Source organism: Alligator sinensis, unplaced genomic scaffold (genome assembly GCF_000455745.1).
Source record: "Alligator sinensis unplaced genomic scaffold, ASM45574v1 scaffold1190_1, whole genome shotgun sequence".
NCBI lineage: Eukaryota > Metazoa > Chordata > Crocodylia > Alligatoridae > Alligator > Alligator sinensis.
Window position 1 is genome coordinate 162,355 of NW_005842969.1, and position 20,542 is coordinate 182,896.

Genomic DNA, 20,542 nt, shown 5'->3' on the forward strand with positions numbered 1-20,542 from the left:
CCCCAGACAAACCTATGATAAAGATATGTGGTTGTGTGCTTTGCAAGCAGTAGTCTTTTGGGCCAGATTGAATGAAGCAGGTTGTTATTTCAATAGCAAATAATATTTTAAAAAGCAACTTTTTATGGACTGCAGACAAAAAACTGGATGCTCATATCCCTTTTTTTGTGGTGGTGAATGTACATTCACCAAGAAATGTTGTGCTGTGGGTAGTAGATGCTGACTTAGTGTTTGCTAGCTCAGAAAAGGAGGGAGACATGCTTGCTTGTAGATATATTGGCGGCTATTCTTAAATATCACCATCTGATGGGTGGCTTCTGATCTTCTGGTGCTGTCCTTGAGAAGGGTGTAGAGTGGGTAAACAAACCTCAAACAAGCCAGTGGCATGTGGGAAATGTTTGGAAGATATCTTAGAAGGACTGCCATGTCCTTTTGAACTGTTAGGTCCACCTGACAGGGAAAGAAGCTTCTCTTGAAAGGGAAAGTTTCCATTCAGTAATCTCTTAAATCAGCAGTACATGATTATCCTTAATGTCTCTTGGCGTTAGGTTGGATATCAGTTTTGGATACAAGTATATTTGGCCTTCACAAAAACATGGCACTTTCTAGAGTGGAAGATTTGAAAATGGATTTTTTTAGCCTTCCTTATTGTAAAGTGCACACTTCCCAATGTAGATATGCAGTAATCATAGAAAATGAGGGTTGGAAGGGGCCTCAGGAGATCATCTAGTCCAGCCCCCTGCTGAAAGCAGGACCAGCCCCAACTAGATCATCCCACCCGAAGCTTTGTCTGTGTTTGACTGTATGGCATAAGAAAAAGTCAATTCGTGACATTAGACCACTGTGCACATCTTAACTGGTTTTAAAAACAGTTTACTATGTTTATAATGGCACACCAAGATTTAGCTGTTTTGTTCTATAGCTGAAGCAGCGCAGAGGATACGGAGACACAGTTTTTATTGAAGAAAAACGATACTTTTGGAGATAAGGTTCCTAAACTTTTAACCAGGAGATTATTTATCAGTTCTGAATTAGCAAGTATTCTTAATTGTGTGTTTCATGGCATCAATTTTATAATCTAAACAGGGAACCTTTTACTCTTTGGTCGAAGTACTAACAAGGCACTAGTATTTCTTTAGAATATATTGAGCTGTGGAGGAATTAGTTGAGAGTGACTGACTGGTTTCTGATGGCAAATAGTGGGTTTTAAAATGTATGCGAGAACCAGTTCCACTGTTTGCCACCATCAAATTAAACAAACTATCAGTTCCAGATTGCCACTTCTCTATATACCAATCCAATTAAAAAGTAAGAATTCTTATTTTTAAAGGCTAGCAAAAATGCTTTTATTAGCATTAAAATATTTCCTAAAGAGTAGGTGAGAAGTGGATGATACTTTAGATTACCAGTGTTTTTCATAGCAATTTTTTCTTTTCAGTGATCACATTTTGCCTACCTATAATTTTCCTTATCTTGTTCAGTTGGCTTTGACATAGGTCTGCAGGTAGCTGGTGAGCTGCAGAACATATGCTCATAGACCGCAGAGAACCTTCTCGTCACATTGCTGGCTTCTTACTTCCACCTGCATACCTAAAAATATTAGCAAAGCATTGAATGCATTTTAAACCATATTCGTATACATTTTTGTTTCATGATTCATCACTTTTGCAGTAATGAAAGTCAAAGGAGGTGATCTGTATAACTGTATTAAAGAAAGGAGTGTTTGAGACAACCTCTGTATTCAAAATATGAAGGAATTTAACCAGCCCTAAGTACAACGGGCTTCCACTTCCTGTCCTTATGCGGTTAGGTGTGCTACATAGTGCCAGCTCGTACCTTAGGCTTGAAAGCTTAAAAGACTTGCTCTGATGGTTTGCTTTAAAAAGTGTTTTTGTTTCTGTGTACTTCATATATGTAAACTTTTTGTTGATGTTTGGAAAATATCCAGTTTCAGATTTTCATGGGCAAAAGAATGAGTTGATGATTTACTCCCAGCAGCGGGTATAAACCTTGTGGGGCAGAGAGGAGAGAACCTCATTTAAAGATTTGGAATTGCTTCTCTGGGTCTGAATTAGAAATGTGCAAGTGGTTTAATACAACTCAACTTCTGGGAGTTTTTATACTTAACCTTCAGAGGAACCCCTCCCCTCTTATTTGTTTTAAGCTTTTCTCTTTACATGTTAAACTAGTACAAGTCATTGTAACAAGACTAGTTCTGGGTGACTAGAGGGGGTGTCATTTTGCCAGAGGTTGTGGTGACTATCACTGTCCCTACGTGGAGGAGTTTTTGGCTGTCAGGCCTCAGTTATGCCTCCAGCAGTTGGAAGGACGTTCTGCTAGCTGCTCAGAGGCTTAGGTTGACCCCTGGTCATTGAACTTTGATTTTGAGTTATTCATTGCATGGGAGAAACTTTTCTTCAGAAAGAAAAAGTTGGGGAGTTGTTTACTTGCTAGCTGATCCACATGTATAGTTGTTGTAGCTCTCCCATGGGGTCTTGGGATCAGGTTGGTTTTTAGTGCAGGTAGGCAGTCTCTTGCCTTTTTTTTTTTTTTAGCTCCTCAGATGTGAGAGAACAGAAACAAAGGACATTAATTTGATCTGGGCACAGATCTTATTAACACGGTCTGCTTGCTAGTAGGAGAGCTCAGTGTGCTGGGGACTATTCAGCACGCACTTCATCCTTCCCCTTATACTCTGCAGATTTTGGTTCCCTTTCCTTGGCTTCTGGGAGGATGGTACTAACAGGGAGCAGCTTGTTCCCATTTCTCTTTTCCCATTCTTAGAGGGGATTAGGACTTGTCTCGCCACTTGACTATGCAGGCTTCCTTTTATTGCTTTTAGCTCAGTCAGATCTACTAGAGAAGGCATTCTTCTGTGTGTGGGTATGTGGCGGCCTAAGTTATGATGAAGCCACTCTGCCAGTGGTCTGATAAGCGGTGTAAGCCACCAATTCACTCTGCAGCTACTTAAAGCATGATAGGTAGGTTTCTCTACTAAAGTCAATTAGTATTCTTGATGGAGCTACTGCTTGAATGGCTCTCTGGGAAATTGAGGTAATGTGTTCAGTGACCTGTTAAGGTAAAGCCACTTTGTCATGCTGGTTGGGGCTAGAGTCAGATGTAGAAAGTGACTTGTGCCTTATGTACTCATGTGAGCCAAAATGAAGGCTCATACCATGGTGTTGAGCCAAGGGGTAAAGAATAAGCAGGGTAGGAGGGGAAGATGCAAGAAGGACGCTGTCTGAAAATACAATGAGGATGAACAATGGTGAAGACGGAGGTATAGGTTAACAAAATTGAATGAGGGGCTCTTGTTAAAGGTGTAAGAGGACAGTGGTTCAAAAAGCAGAGACCTGATTCATAAATGACTTGGGAAAAGTGGACCCTTTTGTGTTCTGCAATCCCACAGTTTCTCAGATGAAAACAGTGACCTTTATGCTTGCCTCCAGCGAAGAAAACAAAAATATATGTAAGCCATGTTTTTCTGTTTGCATAGCTCTCTAAACTACCTGTTGTACTTAATGTTGCTCATGTGTTTCCAAATCATTTGCCAGGCTACCCAAAACCATGACATTGTCTTGAATCTCCTATGATGCTCTTCCCCTCTCCTTCTTCCCCCAATACCACCAACACTAAGCAAAACAATAGATTTGGTATTTTATTTATCTCCTGGCTTTTGAGCCTTTATTGTATGTGTTTACACTTTTCAATTTCTTTCTTCAGTCACGAAGGCTAGAAACCCATGTGATTTATTTGTGAAGCTGAGCTTGAATGTAAATCCTATAGTCCAGAAGCTTTAAGAACACCAAATATAGAAGGTGGTAACAAATGTAGATAGGGGGGCAGAGCCAGCTTTTCTAATTCTGATAATTTGTTTTGTTAGTCACATTAAAGAAATCACACTTGAAAAGCTCATTGTCCTAAGTATGTTCTCCCTCAAAAAAACCCAAATTAGCTGAAGTGCAATGCTTAAATAATTTCTGATTCATTCCTTTCAGTTTTATTTGACCATCATCATATCCTTATTTTTTGAGTGAAGTGTTGGTAGGGATTCCTATTTTTTCAGAAGTCCTCCCCTATTCTTCTTAAATTATAGGGCTGACAGGAGTTCTTTGCAGACATGATGTCTGTAGTCTCTTTGAATCCAGTTGCTTTCTGTTGGTAACTAACTTCTCAAATAACATGTGGAGAACACATCCCTAATGTATTTTAAATGTTGATAACACAAAATAGTTATCTAAATTAGACCAGGGGCACTTTCATCTGGTTGTCTACTCTTAACTGTTAGAAATTAAGTAATTCATTGAAAAGCTGTGCACGGGATGGTGTGAGCCCTTGAAAGTTCAAATTACCCTTTCATGTGAGTAGTTTAATTATCAGAGTTAGTTTTGGTTTAAGTCAGAACAGGTTGAGGTTAATAATGTTTTCAACAAACTGTATTTGGCTCCTGTTTTCCTAGAAGGCAGGAGGCAGTCACACCTGGGAAGGTATACTACACCGGTAGTTCTCAACCTTTTTTTTGTACCAGGACCCATTTGTTAAACGTCAGTGGCCAGTCCCGACCCGGTGCCCCCACGCCTTGGCCCCAGCACCCCACATGTGGAGTACAGGGTGGATGTGTGGGGCATGGGGACCCCTCACAGGCTGGAGCTCTGCCAACCTGAAAGGGAAAAGCCATGGCTTCCTGTGTCTTCCTTTTTTTAAAGGCGGATCCATCCAAGGTTCACAACCCTTTCGTATATAACCCACTTTTGGGTCGCGATCCACAGGTTGAGAAACACTGTGCTACAGAATTGGTGTGGTTGAACCCTCTTGAGACTCTAGTGGCATGGCATTTAGTACCTGTTTTTATGTCCTTAAGCTGAGATCATGCCCCAGGCTCCCTGGTCTTCCAGGACTGACTACTGTTTCTGCAGCATCTCCTCAAGCCACGTATGAGGCAGCACGCTGCTTATATCTCAAGTGATGTTGCTCCCAGCAGATTTTTGGAGCAGCACTAACAGACACTGCCTGCTTTGATGGGGAGGGAAAGAAGTTGGAACAAAGTGCCTGGAGTATGAAATGGCGTTGGTCATTTCTGACACATTGCTTGCTTTCCTTTCAGCTCCGAGGAAGCGGGCTCTGTTTGGAGTGTTCTGAAAGTTCAGAGCAGAGGTCAGCATCTGACCCCTTCCAGACAGTATTTCTGTCTGACTTCAACCATATCTGAAAAGTGAATTCTCTTTTCTCAGACATTCAGGAGTATAATGATGTCATTTAGTTAAAATTGTGAGACCCTGAAAGAGTCTTTTTGGGTATCATACTTAAAACAAGTACATCCATGGACAGACATCTAGGATTTGCTTTAAAAAAAGGCAGCCAGAAGGAAGCATAATGGATGGTAGAGAAATGCAAACCCAAGCAGGGAAAATGGCAGTTCTTATATTGGAAGCAGGTCATTATAATTGACACACATACAATCAGTGAGTTTGGAATTAAATTCTCATCAATAGCTGTGTCAAGTAAAAACATTTTGTTTTGGTAAATAATATTATTTAAAAACAAGCTTTCAGGGTTGGGTTGGTATGGCTATCTGGTGGTAGCACCGAGCATGGTCTTACAATCCAGAAGAATTTGTTCTGAGATCGGGCCAGAGTAACTTCTAAAATGGACTGTAGGCCATGAACGCAACATGCCTCTGGCTTCTTGGATTTATTGAGTAAGAAGGAAATGTCTTGATTATTGTTTTAAAATAACTCCCTCAGTTTAAAATGAGATCGTCAGGCAAAGGGATAGAATTGAACTCCTGTCCCTGTCCTTTGAGTGATTTTTAATAAGAACAGAATAGGCAAGCAGGTGGGGAGAGAGAGTGAGCGAGAGCAGAACTTGCTCATAATTATCCTGTTCTCTTCCATGCCTTCCCTGAAGACTGCTTTTTATTTTTACTTTTTCTTATTTGTCTATGGGTGTAGGGCCCTTTTCTTTCATACCTGTAGGGAGAAGTTGGGCATTGCCATACTGTATGTGGAGACATAGGTTCCCTCTCCCCTTCCCCGCAAGGATGTACAGTAAAAGCTCTGTTATCCGGCATCCCCCAGGAATGGGGGATGCCAGTTAATCAAATGTGCACCGTGTGGTGCACTCCCTGGTGTCAGTGTGCTTGGAGACAGGGAGGGGGCCCCCGTGTAGGCTGAAGAAGTGGCAAAGAAAAACTTGGCTCACAGCAGCGAAACAGGAAGTCCCTCGGAAGTGGTACTTCCGGTTTCGCTTTTGCCGCATCTCTCGGGTGCTGGTTAATAGAGGTTTCTGGCGAAATAAAGTGCCGGTTAACACAGCTTTTGCTGTACTTTTGGAAATAAACAACTCTAATCAGTTAAGATACTTCCTTCTAACATCCAAAACATTGGATTCAGGGTACTAAATTTTATTGCAATGAGAGCTTGGTCCTTAGCTTGGGGGTATAGTTTGACCAGCTTTGACCAAAAGCAGAGGTGATGGTTTTTTACTTTGTTTTGGGGTTTGTTTGGTTTTTTTCCCCTTTAAATATAAAACTACAATTGGAGACATGCTGCTGGTTATCTCCATTCTTTAAATGAATGCTGCTGCTTTGATGGCGAAGTCTAAAATTTACATATTTAGAATCCAAGGCTACTTTAATATGCTCATTGAATATATAGTTATTTTTAAGAAATATTTTGTGAAAAGCATGTAGTGGAATGAGCAGTGATTTACCGTTGACACTAGCATATAAGATTAGAAAATGGCAAAACCTATGCTAATGTAATATTTAAGTTGCTTGCTTAAGTACCCGGAAAAGAGAATGAAAGGAAGATTCTTGTAGCAACATTTAACTCATTCATGTTTTTACATAGATATATTGAGGCTTTTTAAATTGACTATGATATGAATTGAAAGAACATGTATATCTTAAATTTGCAAGGTGACAAATGTAGTACTGCTCAGAGAACTTTTAAACAAAGTAAAAGAAAAAATGTACTGGTATTCGCAGTGCTAAAATGAGATTTTTTTTTTAAAATTTAAAGTGGTATCAATTCCTGTGTTTATTCTGAAGTTGTAATAAGACAGGAGGAAGAAAATCTTTGTCACAGGGGTACACAGATTTAAATCATGCAGGTTGTAGATGCCCAAAACACTCAACTTCAGAGCACTAGTTAGATATTTTTCTTTTTGCACAACGCAAAACTTCCATAAGTACTAGTGTGGAAGGAAAAAAACCTCTGATTAACATTGTGTTAACAGGAAGTGAAAATTTTAAGTTCAGTTTCATTCTCCCTTAGTTATGTCAACTTTCTTATCTTTATGAACAGAAACACTGAAGTTTTTACCTTTGCATTTTTTACAGCAGAAATCTGCGCATGCATTTTTAAAAGCAGTAGATTCCACTGATATTTAAAATAAATAAACAATTTCGGTTGACATTTCAAGTTAGTGGTGTCCCATTTTAATGTTTCCTCAGTGCTTTCAAGGCGTCAGTTATTGTATCAGTGATTATGCAGTCTAGAGGCTCATATTTTTTTGCAGTAATTTTCCTAACGCTCAAAATGATTGGTCCTCACTGAAGATGGGGTACATGAAAAATTTATATCCAGCTCAGACTTCTCCCTGCAGGGGGAAAAAATGCAACTTTTGTCTGCCATATGTCCCTCCTTCGTATAAGTTGTATTTTGTCAGCTCTAAAAAAGCTTATCTTTTCCCCCTTCGTTCTCTTGTGAGATATGGTTGTCGATAGTTCCTCCCCACCAGCAGATGGGGACCTTGCCAGTCTGTGACTGCTCTGTATACCTCCAGGCTGTTTGTCCTGCAGCAAGGAGGTGACCTGTTTCTCCAGTGAGGAAGTTGGAAAGAGAAGGACTTGCTGTGCCGTAGAGCGCAGCTGCCCTGGCTTTCCGTGCAACGAATTGACAGCTGAGGGTTCCTTGTCCATACATCTTGTGGTTTCAGCGTCCAACATGGCTGACCCTGGTAAGGCGGCTGGTTTCCATGTCGGGCTCAGGCACTGCAGGTGCTGCTAGGCCCCAAATCAGTCTGGGAACGTTGAACTTTTGCCTCCAGTGCAGCAGTGCTTTGGATTCTGAGGAACCGGTCAATAAAGAGGAGATTTCTATCATGATATGCCTGTGCATAGGTAAGAGGATGTGGCCTGGGCTGCCTTGCCTAGCTCAGGCCTGTCTTGACTCAGGCTGGCAGGCCTGTGAGTCTTCAACATCACTTGTTTCCACAGGCAGCCCTTCTTCCCAGACTGAATGATAGGCATCAGAGAACAGATGTGGATACTCTGTTCTGTTGTATCTGACCCTCTGCAGAGTCATGGGCTTCCTACCCGCCCTTCCCCCCCTCAGCCTAGGGGACACCCTGTTCAGCTGTGGCTGGCTAAGGGGCAGAATTCAGTAGCAGAATGCTCCCTTTGACCCTGGGAGAGTCCTTCCGAGATGGCACCAGCCGTGGTGTCTTACAGAAGCAAATTACCTTGTCCAGGACAATTTTTTTGTCCCGTCTACCATTTGACAGCTACGAAGTATCAGCAGAAGGTTGGGTGAGAGTCCTTTGTAGCTCACTGCCCTTTATGCTTCCCCAAGGGAGATATTCCAGCAGCAGGCAGGGTGGTTGAACAGCCTGTCCTAGAGGCAGACGAGAGTCATTCAGGTAGCAGAAGCACTGCCCTAGCTTGGTTGCTGAGATGGGAAATTATCCTCCTTGTACAGGCTAATTTTCAAGAGCAGTGGAAAGGAGGCAAAGAAAGGGGCACTCAAATGGTTACTTTAGAGTTGCCCCCACTGCCATGTTATGGAGCCTCTTTGAGGGGACCTGGGCATTGTTGGAGATGGGTCTTATGGCAAGGAAGCCTTACTGGACCAGAAACCCTCATGGAATTGAGCATTGCAAGGACAAGCATCACTTCCCCCTTGTCCATCTTCAAGCCCTTCTCAATTTTACCAAGAAAGAGAGGCAACAGAAGACATTTTGATAGACGTGTCTAGAAGACCATCCTAGACATTGCAGCCAGGTACAGTTCAGCTTTTCAGAATGGTCTCTTCTACAAGAGGAAGTTGTGCTTCAGTAATTTGGCCCTGCTTAAACTGATTTAGATAAACTGCTTCACTCTTTTTGGACGTGCGTATTTTGGTTTGTCTCAAGTCAGTTAGGAATATGTGCCAGTAAGTTTGCACAGACACTGAACAAGTGTCCCTGGAGACAATGGCACCAATTTAACCAGCCAAGTTTAAAGTAACACCTTCACTCAAATTGGTGCAATCTTCTGTGGACCACAGCTTTTGAGGGGAAAAAATGAGGAGGAGGAAGTGGTATGGTGTTTGGTGTCCCTTTTGCCAGTCTTGCAGAATTACTAAACATCTCAAAGGAAACTGAGCCCACTGATATTATCAGTAAGTTTCCAGCAAGTGAGGATCCATGGGAGGATGGAACTAATTGTGGTGAGGGACAAAAATGAGGAAGATATTGTCCCTGAACATCCCAGGACATGAAGCATAATTGGAGAAATTTTGTTCCCATGTTCAAAGAAGTTCCACTTCTGCAGATCTTCAGATTAGAAACCAGCTGTAATATGATTGCAAAATCTTTTCAGGTACCTTGAGGCAAAGGAGGAGAACTCAGAGATACTGAAGGTTTGACATTTCTGGAGTTGATTCTTGTAGTTGTATGCAGTACCAGAGGGTGTGCAGCTTCCATGACCGAGGCCGTACTTCCTTGAGGAGATCCCTATCTCTGAAACGGGGGTAAAGATCAGATTTGCCTTTCCCTTTCAGAGTTCTGCTGGGGAGGCCTGCTTTTCATTGAAGTTGGTGTTGCCTTATAAGGGATATTTTTACTTCATCAGTACAATCCTGTAGATGATGACAGGGAAAGATCTTTACGTTTGTAAAGGTAGCCAGTGAGATATCAGCATGTTTGACCTGAATGCTAGAGCTAATGCACAAGCTTCCACAGACACCACTTTTGATAGAGAACTTTTTGATATCAGTTGTTCGTTTTCCCCACAGTCTGGAAAATGATCTGACTTTATAGGTCTGAAGTGTCTAGATTGATGTAGATAATTAAGTAAAGCTAGTTTTCTTAGATATTCTAGGCCAACAGTGCCCAAAGTGAGGCTCTGGGAGCCACAGCAATTGATGCTAACCACTCCCCCACTGCCAAATTTTTGGACCCATCAGCTGCCTTACTGGCTGGATGGTGTGTTCCCATGCACTGGACCAGGCCAGCTTATGATGCTGGTCTGTGGGGTTGGACCTGGAGCGCAGCTGTAGGCCTAATGCTGGTGCATTGGGCTGGCCCCCACAACAACCCTGTGCACGTGGACCGTTCGAGCCCCTTGTCCACCTTGCATAGCTGGAAGGTTGAGCACCAGTGTTCTAGGCCATTTGGGACCTTCTCCCTGTCTGGTGTTGCACTTAGTACATATCTTTATTATCAAAGTTTGAAGTTAGTGTTGTAATATCACTAGCATTAACGGGTCTAACTTGTATGGAGAGTTGCCCTTTCTGCATTAAGTCAGCCTGTGAGATAACATACATCTCTGTTATGAACAATTAAGTTAATGTTAAAAGACAAATTTGAAAGACATTTTGACAAGTAAGGAAAAGTTTCTCCTTGGTCTGACAGAGAATGCTCAAATACATAGCAGCACTAATGTAAACGTGGGTTAAAATGAAAACAGCCGAGCAGATTTAATCTCCCATGAATGGCACTGCAACATGTCTCATTTTAGGCATGTGGTTACATGTATTGCACCAGAAATAGGTGCCTAATTTACTTGTGTGGCATAAATGTGCGTAAATCTTCTGGTCCCGAGCTTCACCGTAGTATCTGGATAATAATTAAATTCTGCCGTAAAAGCAGTTCCCTGGGTCATACCTTTTTCCACCCTACCTCACTTGTCAATATTAAATCCACTAAGGAGTTGTCCTAGCTCTGCAATATATTTCCTAATGGTATCTTTACAAATTACTTAGAAAGATTGACTACTGTGGTTGTCAATAGGGCTATTGTAGTTCATCTAGTGCCTTACTACTTTGTTTCTGTAGAAGATGCAAGCGTATCATGAGCAATGGGTGTCACCTTGTTGTCATGAGAGATGTTAATAGGATATGGTACTGTAATGGTGACATTCACATTACTGGAGTCATCACTGCAATGACTTGCAAGAGAAAAAGATAAGGGAAAGTGTAGGTCCCTTACTGAATAGGGGAAGCAACCTAGTGACAGGACGTGGAAAAGGCTGAAGTGCTCAGTGTCTTTTACCTTAGTCTTCACAGGTAAGGTCAGCTCCCAGACTACTGCACCTGGAAGTACAGTTTGGGGAGGAGGTGAGCAGTCAACAGGGTGAAAGAGCAGGTTAGGGACTACTTAGAGAAGTGAGATGTGCAAGTCCACAGAGCTGAACACTATACATCTGAGGGTGCTGATGGAGCTGGCCTGCGTGATTGCAGAGCCACTAGTCATTATCTTTGAAAACTTGGGGTGATTAGGAGAGGTCTTGGGTGATTGGAAAAGGGTAAATATAGTGTCCATCTTTAAGAAAGGCAAGGAGGAAAGGATCTAGGGAACTACAGACCAGTCAGCCTCACCTCAGTTCCTGGAAAAATTGTAGAGCCAGGTCTTCAAGGAATCCATTTCTAAGTACTGGGAGGAGGGGAAAGTGACCCAGAATAGTTGGTATGGATTCATCAATGGCAAGTCATGCCTGACCAACCTGATTGCCTTCTATGATGAGATGATTGGCTCTAGGATGCAGGGAAAGCAGTGAATGTAATAAACCTTGACTTTAGCAAGGTTTTTGATACGGTCTCCCACAACACTCTTGCAAGCAAGCTAAGGGAGTACAGGTTAGATGAATGAACTGTAAGGTGGAAAGATAATTGGCTAGATCATCAGGCTCAAAGGATAGTAATCAACAGCTCAACGTCTTGTTATTAGCCAGTATTAAATGGAGTGCCCCATGGGTCATTCCTGAGGCTGGTTTCATTCGATATCTTCATCAGTGACCTGGAAGATGAGATGGAGTGTACCTTCAGCAAGTCTGCGTATGACACCGAGCTGGTTGGAGTAGTAGATGCACTGGATTCAGAGAGACTGTGACAGATTGGAGGGCTGGACCAAAAGAAATCTTTTGAGGTTCAGTAAGGACAAATGCAAAGTCCTGCACTTAGGGCATGGGATTGTTCTGTCTTGGTACAGACTGGGGACTGACTGGCTGGGCAGCAGCTCTGCAGAAAAGGACCTGGGGGTTACAGAGGACAGTAAGTTTTAAGAGCCAGCAGTGTGTGCTTGTTGCAAAGAAAGCTAATGGCATACTGAGCTGCATTGCTAGAGATCAAGGGGAGTGATTATTTCCCTCTTCAGCAGTGGTGAGGCCACAGCTGGAGTACCTTGTCCAGTTTTGGGCCCCCCATCTACAGAAAGGATGTGGACAAATTGGAGAGAGTCCAGTGGAGGGCAATAAAAATGGCTAGGGGGCTGGGGCACATGACTTGTGTGGAGAGGCTGAGGGAACTGGGCTTCTTTAGTCTGTAGAAGAGAAGACTGAGAGGGGATTTGATAGCGTGTAACTACATGAAGAGGGGTTCCAAAGAGGATGGAGCTGGACTGTTCTCAGTGGTGGCAGATGACAACAAGGAGCAATGTTCTCAAGTTGCAGCAATAGATATTGGGAAAAACTCACAAAGGGTAGTGAAACACTGGAGCAAGTTACCTAGAGAGGTTGCAGAGTCTCCATTGTTGGAGGTTTTTAAGACCTGGCTAGATTAAGCCTTGGCTGGTGTGATCTTGTTGGGGCTGGTCCTGCTTGGAAATAATTATAGAGGCCAATAGCAAATTGTGTATGTACTTGAACTGGCTTCTCAAGTCTCTTGAAATTTGCCCATGTGAACACTAAAACTAAAATAATAGGCAGCAAGAGATGAATGTGCAAATTGAAATTAATTTAGTCCACTGCTTACACCTACAAGGGCTGTATTTCTCATTTGTCAGGCTGGAGACCGAGACAATGACTGTTAAGTTTCCAGGACTCAGCTTTGTGACTGGAAACTGCTCCAGGTGACTCAGTAAGCTCATGGATACCAAACTGCCCCCCATGTAAGGAAAAATATATTTAAGTGCTTTGATTCACTTTGTCAGTGGAATATTTGGCTTAAAATGTGGTACAGGATCAAATTACGTGGAGCCACTTATAACGAACGCTTGTGTTTTTTAGCTATACCTACTTAAACTAGGGATATAAATAACATTAAAAAATGATATGTTTAACCTCTTTTAAATTATATCAGTTAAATGGTTAATTGGTAACACACTCAGAAGCAGATTCTGCGCAGGTGCTGCCAGTGCTGCTCATCATGGGTGGGCTAGTCTGGAGCGGGTGTGGGGTTGGGGCTGTGCACCCAGGTCCCTGCCAGTCTCCGTGAGACTGGGGCCGAGGGCGGCAATTGCAAGGACAAGCATCACTTCCCCCTTGTCCATCTTCAAGCCCTTCTCAATTTTACCAAGAAAGAGAGGCAACAGAAGACATTTTGATAGACGTGTCTAGAAGACCATCCTAGACATTGCAGCCAGGTACAGTTCAGCTTTTCAGAATGGTCTCTTCTACAAGAGGAAGTTGTGCTTCAGTAATTTGGCCCTGCTTAAACTGATTTAGATAAACTGCTTCACTCTTTTTGGACGTGCGTATTTTGGTTTGTCTCAAGTCAGTTAGGAATATGTGCCAGTAAGTTTGCACAGACACTGAACAAGTGTCCCTGGAGACAATGGCACCAATTTAACCAGCCAAGTTTAAAGTAACACCTTCACTCAAATTGGTGCAATCTTCTGTGGACCACAGCTTTTGAGGGGAAAAAATGAGGAGGAGGAAGTGGTATGGTGTTTGGTGTCCCTTTTGCCAGTCTTGCAGAATTACTAAACATCTCAAAGGAAACTGAGCCCACTGATATTATCAGTAAGTTTCCAGCAAGTGAGGATCCATGGGAGGATGGAACTAATTGTGGTGAGGGACAAAAATGAGGAAGATATTGTCCCTGAACATCCCAGGACATGAAGCATAATTGGAGAAATTTTGTTCCCATGTTCAAAGAAGTTCCACTTCTGCAGATCTTCAGATTAGAAACCAGCTGTAATATGATTGCAAAATCTTTTCAGGTACCTTGAGGCAAAGGAGGAGAACTCAGAGATACTGAAGGTTTGACATTTCTGGAGTTGATTCTTGTAGTTGTATGCAGTACCAGAGGGTGTGCAGCTTCCATGACCGAGGCCGTACTTCCTTGAGGAGATCCCTATCTCTGAAACGGGGGTAAAGATCAGATTTGCCTTTCCCTTTCAGAGTTCTGCTGGGGAGGCCTGCTTTTCATTGAAGTTGGTGTTGCCTTATAAGGGATATTTTTACTTCATCAGTACAATCCTGTAGATGATGACAGGGAAAGATCTTTACGTTTGTAAAGGTAGCCAGTGAGATATCAGCATGTTTGACCTGAATGCTAGAGCTAATGCACAAGCTTCCACAGACACCACTTTTGATAGAGAACTTTTTGATATCAGTTGTTCGTTTTCCCCACAGTCTGGAAAATGATCTGACTTTATAGGTCTGAAGTGTCTAGATTGATGTAGATAATTAAGTAAAGCTAGTTTTCTTAGATATTCTAGGCCAACAGTGCCCAAAGTGAGGCTCTGGGAGCCACAGCAATTGATGCTAACCACTCCCCCACTGCCAAATTTTTGGACCCATCAGCTGCCTTACTGGCTGGATGGTGTGTTCCCATGCACTGGACCAGGCCAGCTTATGATGCTGGTCTGTGGGGTTGGACCTGGAGCGCAGCTGTAGGCCTAATGCTGGTGCATTGGGCTGGCCCCCACAACAACCCTGTGCACGTGGACCGTTCGAGCCCCTTGTCCACCTTGCATAGCTGGAAGGTTGAGCACCAGTGTTCTAGGCCATTTGGGACCTTCTCCCTGTCTGGTGTTGCACTTAGTACATATCTTTATTATCAAAGTTTGAAGTTAGTGTTGTAATATCACTAGCATTAACGGGTCTAACTTGTATGGAGAGTTGCCCTTTCTGCATTAAGTCAGCCTGTGAGATAACATACATCTCTGTTATGAACAATTAAGTTAATGTTAAAAGACAAATTTGAAAGACATTTTGACAAGTAAGGAAAAGTTTCTCCTTGGTCTGACAGAGAATGCTCAAATACATAGCAGCACTAATGTAAACGTGGGTTAAAATGAAAACAGCCGAGCAGATTTAATCTCCCATGAATGGCACTGCAACATGTCTCATTTTAGGCATGTGGTTACATGTATTGCACCAGAAATAGGTGCCTAATTTACTTGTGTGGCATAAATGTGCGTAAATCTTCTGGTCCCGAGCTTCACCGTAGTATCTGGATAATAATTAAATTCTGCCGTAAAAGCAGTTCCCTGGGTCATACCTTTTTCCACCCTACCTCACTTGTCAATATTAAATCCACTAAGGAGTTGTCCTAGCTCTGCAATATATTTCCTAATGGTATCTTTACAAATTACTTAGAAAGATTGACTACTGTGGTTGTCAATAGGGCTATTGTAGTTCATCTAGTGCCTTACTACTTTGTTTCTGTAGAAGATGCAAGCGTATCATGAGCAATGGGTGTCACCTTGTTGTCATGAGAGATGTTAATAGGATATGGTACTGTAATGGTGACATTCACATTACTGGAGTCATCACTGCAATGACTTGCAAGAGAAAAAGATAAGGGAAAGTGTAGGTCCCTTACTGAATAGGGGAAGCAACCTAGTGACAGGACGTGGAAAAGGCTGAAGTGCTCAGTGTCTTTTACCTTAGTCTTCACAGGTAAGGTCAGCTCCCAGACTACTGCACCTGGAAGTACAGTTTGGGGAGGAGGTGAGCAGTCAACAGGGTGAAAGAGCAGGTTAGGGACTACTTAGAGAAGTGAGATGTGCAAGTCCACAGAGCTGAACACTATACATCTGAGGGTGCTGATGGAGCTGGCCTGCGTGATTGCAGAGCCACTAGTCATTATCTTTGAAAACTTGGGGTGATTAGGAGAGGTCTTGGGTGATTGGAAAAGGGTAAATATAGTGTCCATCTTTAAGAAAGGCAAGGAGGAAAGGATCTAGGGAACTACAGACCAGTCAGCCTCACCTCAGTTCCTGGAAAAATTGTAGAGCCAGGTCTTCAAGGAATCCATTTCTAAGTACTGGGAGGAGGGGAAAGTGACCCAGAATAGTTGGTATGGATTCATCAATGGCAAGTCATGCCTGACCAACCTGATTGCCTTCTATGATGAGATGATTGGCTCTAGGATGCAGGGAAAGCAGTGAATGTAATAAACCTTGACTTTAGCAAGGTTTTTGATACGGTCTCCCACAACACTCTTGCAAGCAAGCTAAGGGAGTACAGGTTAGATGAATGAACTGTAAGGTGGAAAGATAATTGGCTAGATCATCAGGCTCAAAGGATAGTAATCAACAGCTCAACGTCTTGTTATTAGCCAGTATTAAATGGAGTGCCCCATGGGTCATTCCTGAGGCTGGTTTCATTCGATATCTTCATCAGTGACCTGGAAGATGAGATGGAGTGTACCTTCAGCAAGTCTGCGTATGACACCGAGCTGGTTGGAGTAGTAGATGCACTGGATTCAGAGAGACTGTGACAGATTGGAGGGCTGGACCAAAAGAAATCTTTTGAGGTTCAGTAAGGACAAATGCAAAGTCCTGCACTTAGGGCATGGGATTGTTCTGTCTTGGTACAGACTGGGGACTGACTGGCTGGGCAGCAGCTCTGCAGAAAAGGACCTGGGGGTTACAGAGGACAGTAAGTTTTAAGAGCCAGCAGTGTGTGCTTGTTGCAAAGAAAGCTAATGGCATACTGAGCTGCATTGCTAGAGATCAAGGGGAGTGATTATTTCCCTCTTCAGCAGTGGTGAGGCCACAGCTGGAGTACCTTGTCCAGTTTTGGGCCCCCCATCTACAGAAAGGATGTGGACAAATTGGAGAGAGTCCAGTGGAGGGCAATAAAAATGGCTAGGGGGCTGGGGCACATGACTTGTGTGGAGAGGCTGAGGGAACTGGGCTTCTTTAGTCTGTAGAAGAGAAGACTGAGAGGGGATTTGATAGCGTGTAACTACATGAAGAGGGGTTCCAAAGAGGATGGAGCTGGACTGTTCTCAGTGGTGGCAGATGACAACAAGGAGCAATGTTCTCAAGTTGCAGCAATAGATATTGGGAAAAACTCACAAAGGGTAGTGAAACACTGGAGCAAGTTACCTAGAGAGGTTGCAGAGTCTCCATTGTTGGAGGTTTTTAAGACCTGGCTAGATTAAGCCTTGGCTGGTGTGATCTTGTTGGGGCTGGTCCTGCTTGGAAATAATTATAGAGGCCAATAGCAAATTGTGTATGTACTTGAACTGGCTTCTCAAGTCTCTTGAAATTTGCCCATGTGAACACTAAAACTAAAATAATAGGCAGCAAGAGATGAATGTGCAAATTGAAATTAATTTAGTCCACTGCTTACACCTACAAGGGCTGTATTTCTCATTTGTCAGGCTGGAGACCGAGACAATGACTGTTAAGTTTCCAGGACTCAGCTTTGTGACTGGAAACTGCTCCAGGTGACTCAGTAAGCTCATGGATACCAAACTGCCCCCCATGTAAGGAAAAATATATTTAAGTGCTTTGATTCACTTTGTCAGTGGAATATTTGGCTTAAAATGTGGTACAGGATCAAATTACGTGGAGCCACTTATAACGAACGCTTGTGTTTTTTAGCTATACCTACTTAAACTAGGGATATAAATAACATTAAAAAATGATATGTTTAACCTCTTTTAAATTATATCAGTTAAATGGTTAATTGGTAACACACTCAGAAGCAGATTCTGCGCAGGTGCTGCCAGTGCTGCTCATCATGGGTGGGCTAGTCTGGAGCGGGTGTGGGGTTGGGGCTGTGCACCCAGGTCCCTGCCAGTCTCCGTGAGACTGGGGCCGAGGGTGGCAACTGGAAGGAGCTGTCCCAACCCTGCTGCCTGCCCAGGGATAGCAGGACACGTACCATGGGCTGGATGGTTCCTGGGCCAGGTCGGTCAGTCACTCCACAGGTTGGATCCAGCCCATGGGTGGTATTTTGCCCACCCCTGGATTAGGCTGTATGCCTGTGATGCCTGTTCTCAGTGCTCCTAGAGCAGGAGTGTTAAACACATGATGCATGGAGCAGATCTGGCCCATGGAGCCCTGCCATTCGGCCTTCTGTTCCACTGCTGGTTCTCAGCACACCCACACAGCTCTTGCAGGCAGGGTTAGTTTGGACCATGCACCATATGTGGTGTTGACCTCAGCTGCTCTTAGGACTGCGCTGCACAGGGGCATGCACATGTAGCGTAAGTCCCAGGGTTGCTGGAACAGATGCTACATACAGCGCAGTTTGGCTGGGGGCATGTAACATGGATCCCAGACTGGCTGGTCACAGCTGGACTGTGCCACATGTAGCATTTGCTTCACCCAGTCTGGGCCCCGTGCTGCATGCAGCATGTGCAGGCCCTGGACCAGTTGGAGCAGGTGTTGTGTGGCACAGTCTGCCTGGAACTGCCACTGCATGCAGTGCAGTGTCTACTCTGCACAGTCTGGGATCTGCACCACAGGTCACACCACAGGCTGGACTGCGCTTCACGAGACACTCATTCTGGGTGCTCTGAGATCCATGCTGCACACAGACCAGCTGGACTAGGTACCAGATTTGGTATACTGAGGGCTTGAGGAGCAGCTCATGCCACCTTATCTAGCCCATGGGGCCAGATGAGTTTGACATCCCCATCACAGAGGTTTCAGCACCTCTGGTTGGTACTCTGTTCCCTTGATGGTTTTTTCTTTTTAATGCTGTATTAAACTTTTGTCACTTCTTTGTTGAAGCTAGTTCATCAGTTTTTCCTCTCAGTAGAGTGGTTCTCAACCTTTCTAGACTCATGGTGCCCATTGGGAAATGCTAGCTCTGAGCTTTCACTTCTTTATTTTTTTTCGTAATAAAAAAAAAAAAAGGCAATTCTTCTGTTGCAAAGAACTCAGAAAGACCACAGTAGGTTGGAATGTTTTTAATACTATGGATTCCTGTTTTAAATCTCTGGGTTTATCTAGTGAATCTTTGTTTGCACACCTGATGGTACTAACATTGCTTAGCACCCTGAAAGGATCCCAAGGTATCTCAGGGTGTTGTGGCACTCTGTTAGAGAATTGCTGCCCCAGTAGTTGATGAGATATATGAACTCCTTAGAGGAAAGGAGGCTTGCATGGGTTTTTGTGAAGACCTAGAACTTCCCAGAAAGGTTACATACTCAAGTACCCAGCTGTTGTCTTTCTACTAATATAAGAGTGGCTATATATACTGAACAATATGTTCTTTAGGTGCAGTGGTAATGGAGATTGGTTAGAGGAGATGGATGAAGATGGTTAGAGGAGTGGTAGTGGAGGTTGTTTGCTGATTTTAATGCACTGGAATAGGAGTGCTAGAGGTGAAAAGCTTTCATCACCCATGGTATCTGCACATTAATGTCATTTGGTTAATGCACTACAGCAATGGTCCTCCAACCTTTTTGGGTAGGAGACCACTTTCTGAATTAAGTAGCAAGCCAAGACCTACCCTGTGCTGCCGCTCCCCTCTCTCCCACAAGTCAGTCTGTGGGGAGGGAAATGTGGGACAGATTGAGGTGGAGGGAGAGAAAATTATTTGTGTGTTCTGCCCCCCCCAGCAGGTAAGTCTGTGGGGGAAGGGACAGGGGAAAGAGCTGTGGGCAGGCAGGAGGGTATATTGAGGCCCCAGAGGTGAGGGAGGGAGCCAGGTAGGCAGGAGCAGGGGCTGGTGGGAGTAAGCCTGGCTGGGCTGGGTGGTGGGATGTGCCCCCTAGGCCTCCTCTTATCCCTCAGCCCCTGCTCCTGCCTGTGCCTCCCTCCCTCACCACTGGGGCCTCAGTCTGCCCTCCCCCATGAAGATGAGTGAGGGAGTGGAGCAGGGGCAGGCACAGGATGGAGTCAGGAGCGGCTTGTCCAAGGGGTGCGGTGCATGGGGGGGCACGTGCCCCTGGATCTGCACGTGGGGCAGGCTGGGGCCAGGGTGGTACAAAGATATTTCCGGCGTGCCTCTTGGAGGCACACATGAGGAGGGCACGTGGGCCTTGGGCCTTTCCCAGAGTGTGCGCAGCACGGGAGCCCCCCTGCGCACCTGGATAGTTTCATAGTAGTTGGTAGGGTCGGAAGGGACCTTAGTAGATCATCAAGTCCAACCCCCTGCCATGGGCAGGAAAGGCTAGGTTATTATCTAGCCTCCTTTTGAAGATCCCTTGGAAATTGTTTCCAGCTCCTAGCTGCCCTGACTGTGAAGTAGTGCTTCCTGATGTCTAGCCTGAATCTACTCTCAGTCAACTTATGGCCATTATTCCTTGTTACTCCTGGTAGTGTTCGGGGGAACAGGGACTCTCCCATTGCCTGCTGGTCCTCTTTGGCAAGTTTATAGACGGCCACCAGATCCCCTCTCAGCCTTCTCTTGTGGAGGCTGAAC

General features: G+C 44.0%; 1 protein-coding gene across 4 annotated transcripts in view; it reads left to right on the forward strand.

Moving 5' to 3' along the window:
- The window catches only part of GSK3B (glycogen synthase kinase 3 beta), a 238,349-nt gene that overhangs the window by 24,306 nt on the left and 193,501 nt on the right, over window positions 1-20,542 (forward strand). For 3 of the 4 annotated variants that reach the window (XM_006036548.3, XM_006036547.3, XM_006036546.3), the window contains exon 1: window positions 7,934-7,962. The exons of the other annotated variant lie outside the window; for it this stretch is intronic. In XM_006036548.3, the coding sequence (XP_006036610.1) occupies window positions 7,950-7,962 (13 nt within the window). In that variant the 5' untranslated portion in view covers window positions 7,934-7,949. Of the gene's footprint in view, window positions 1-7,933; window positions 7,963-20,542 lie in introns of those variants that run through there. 4 annotated transcript variants of the gene reach the window in all.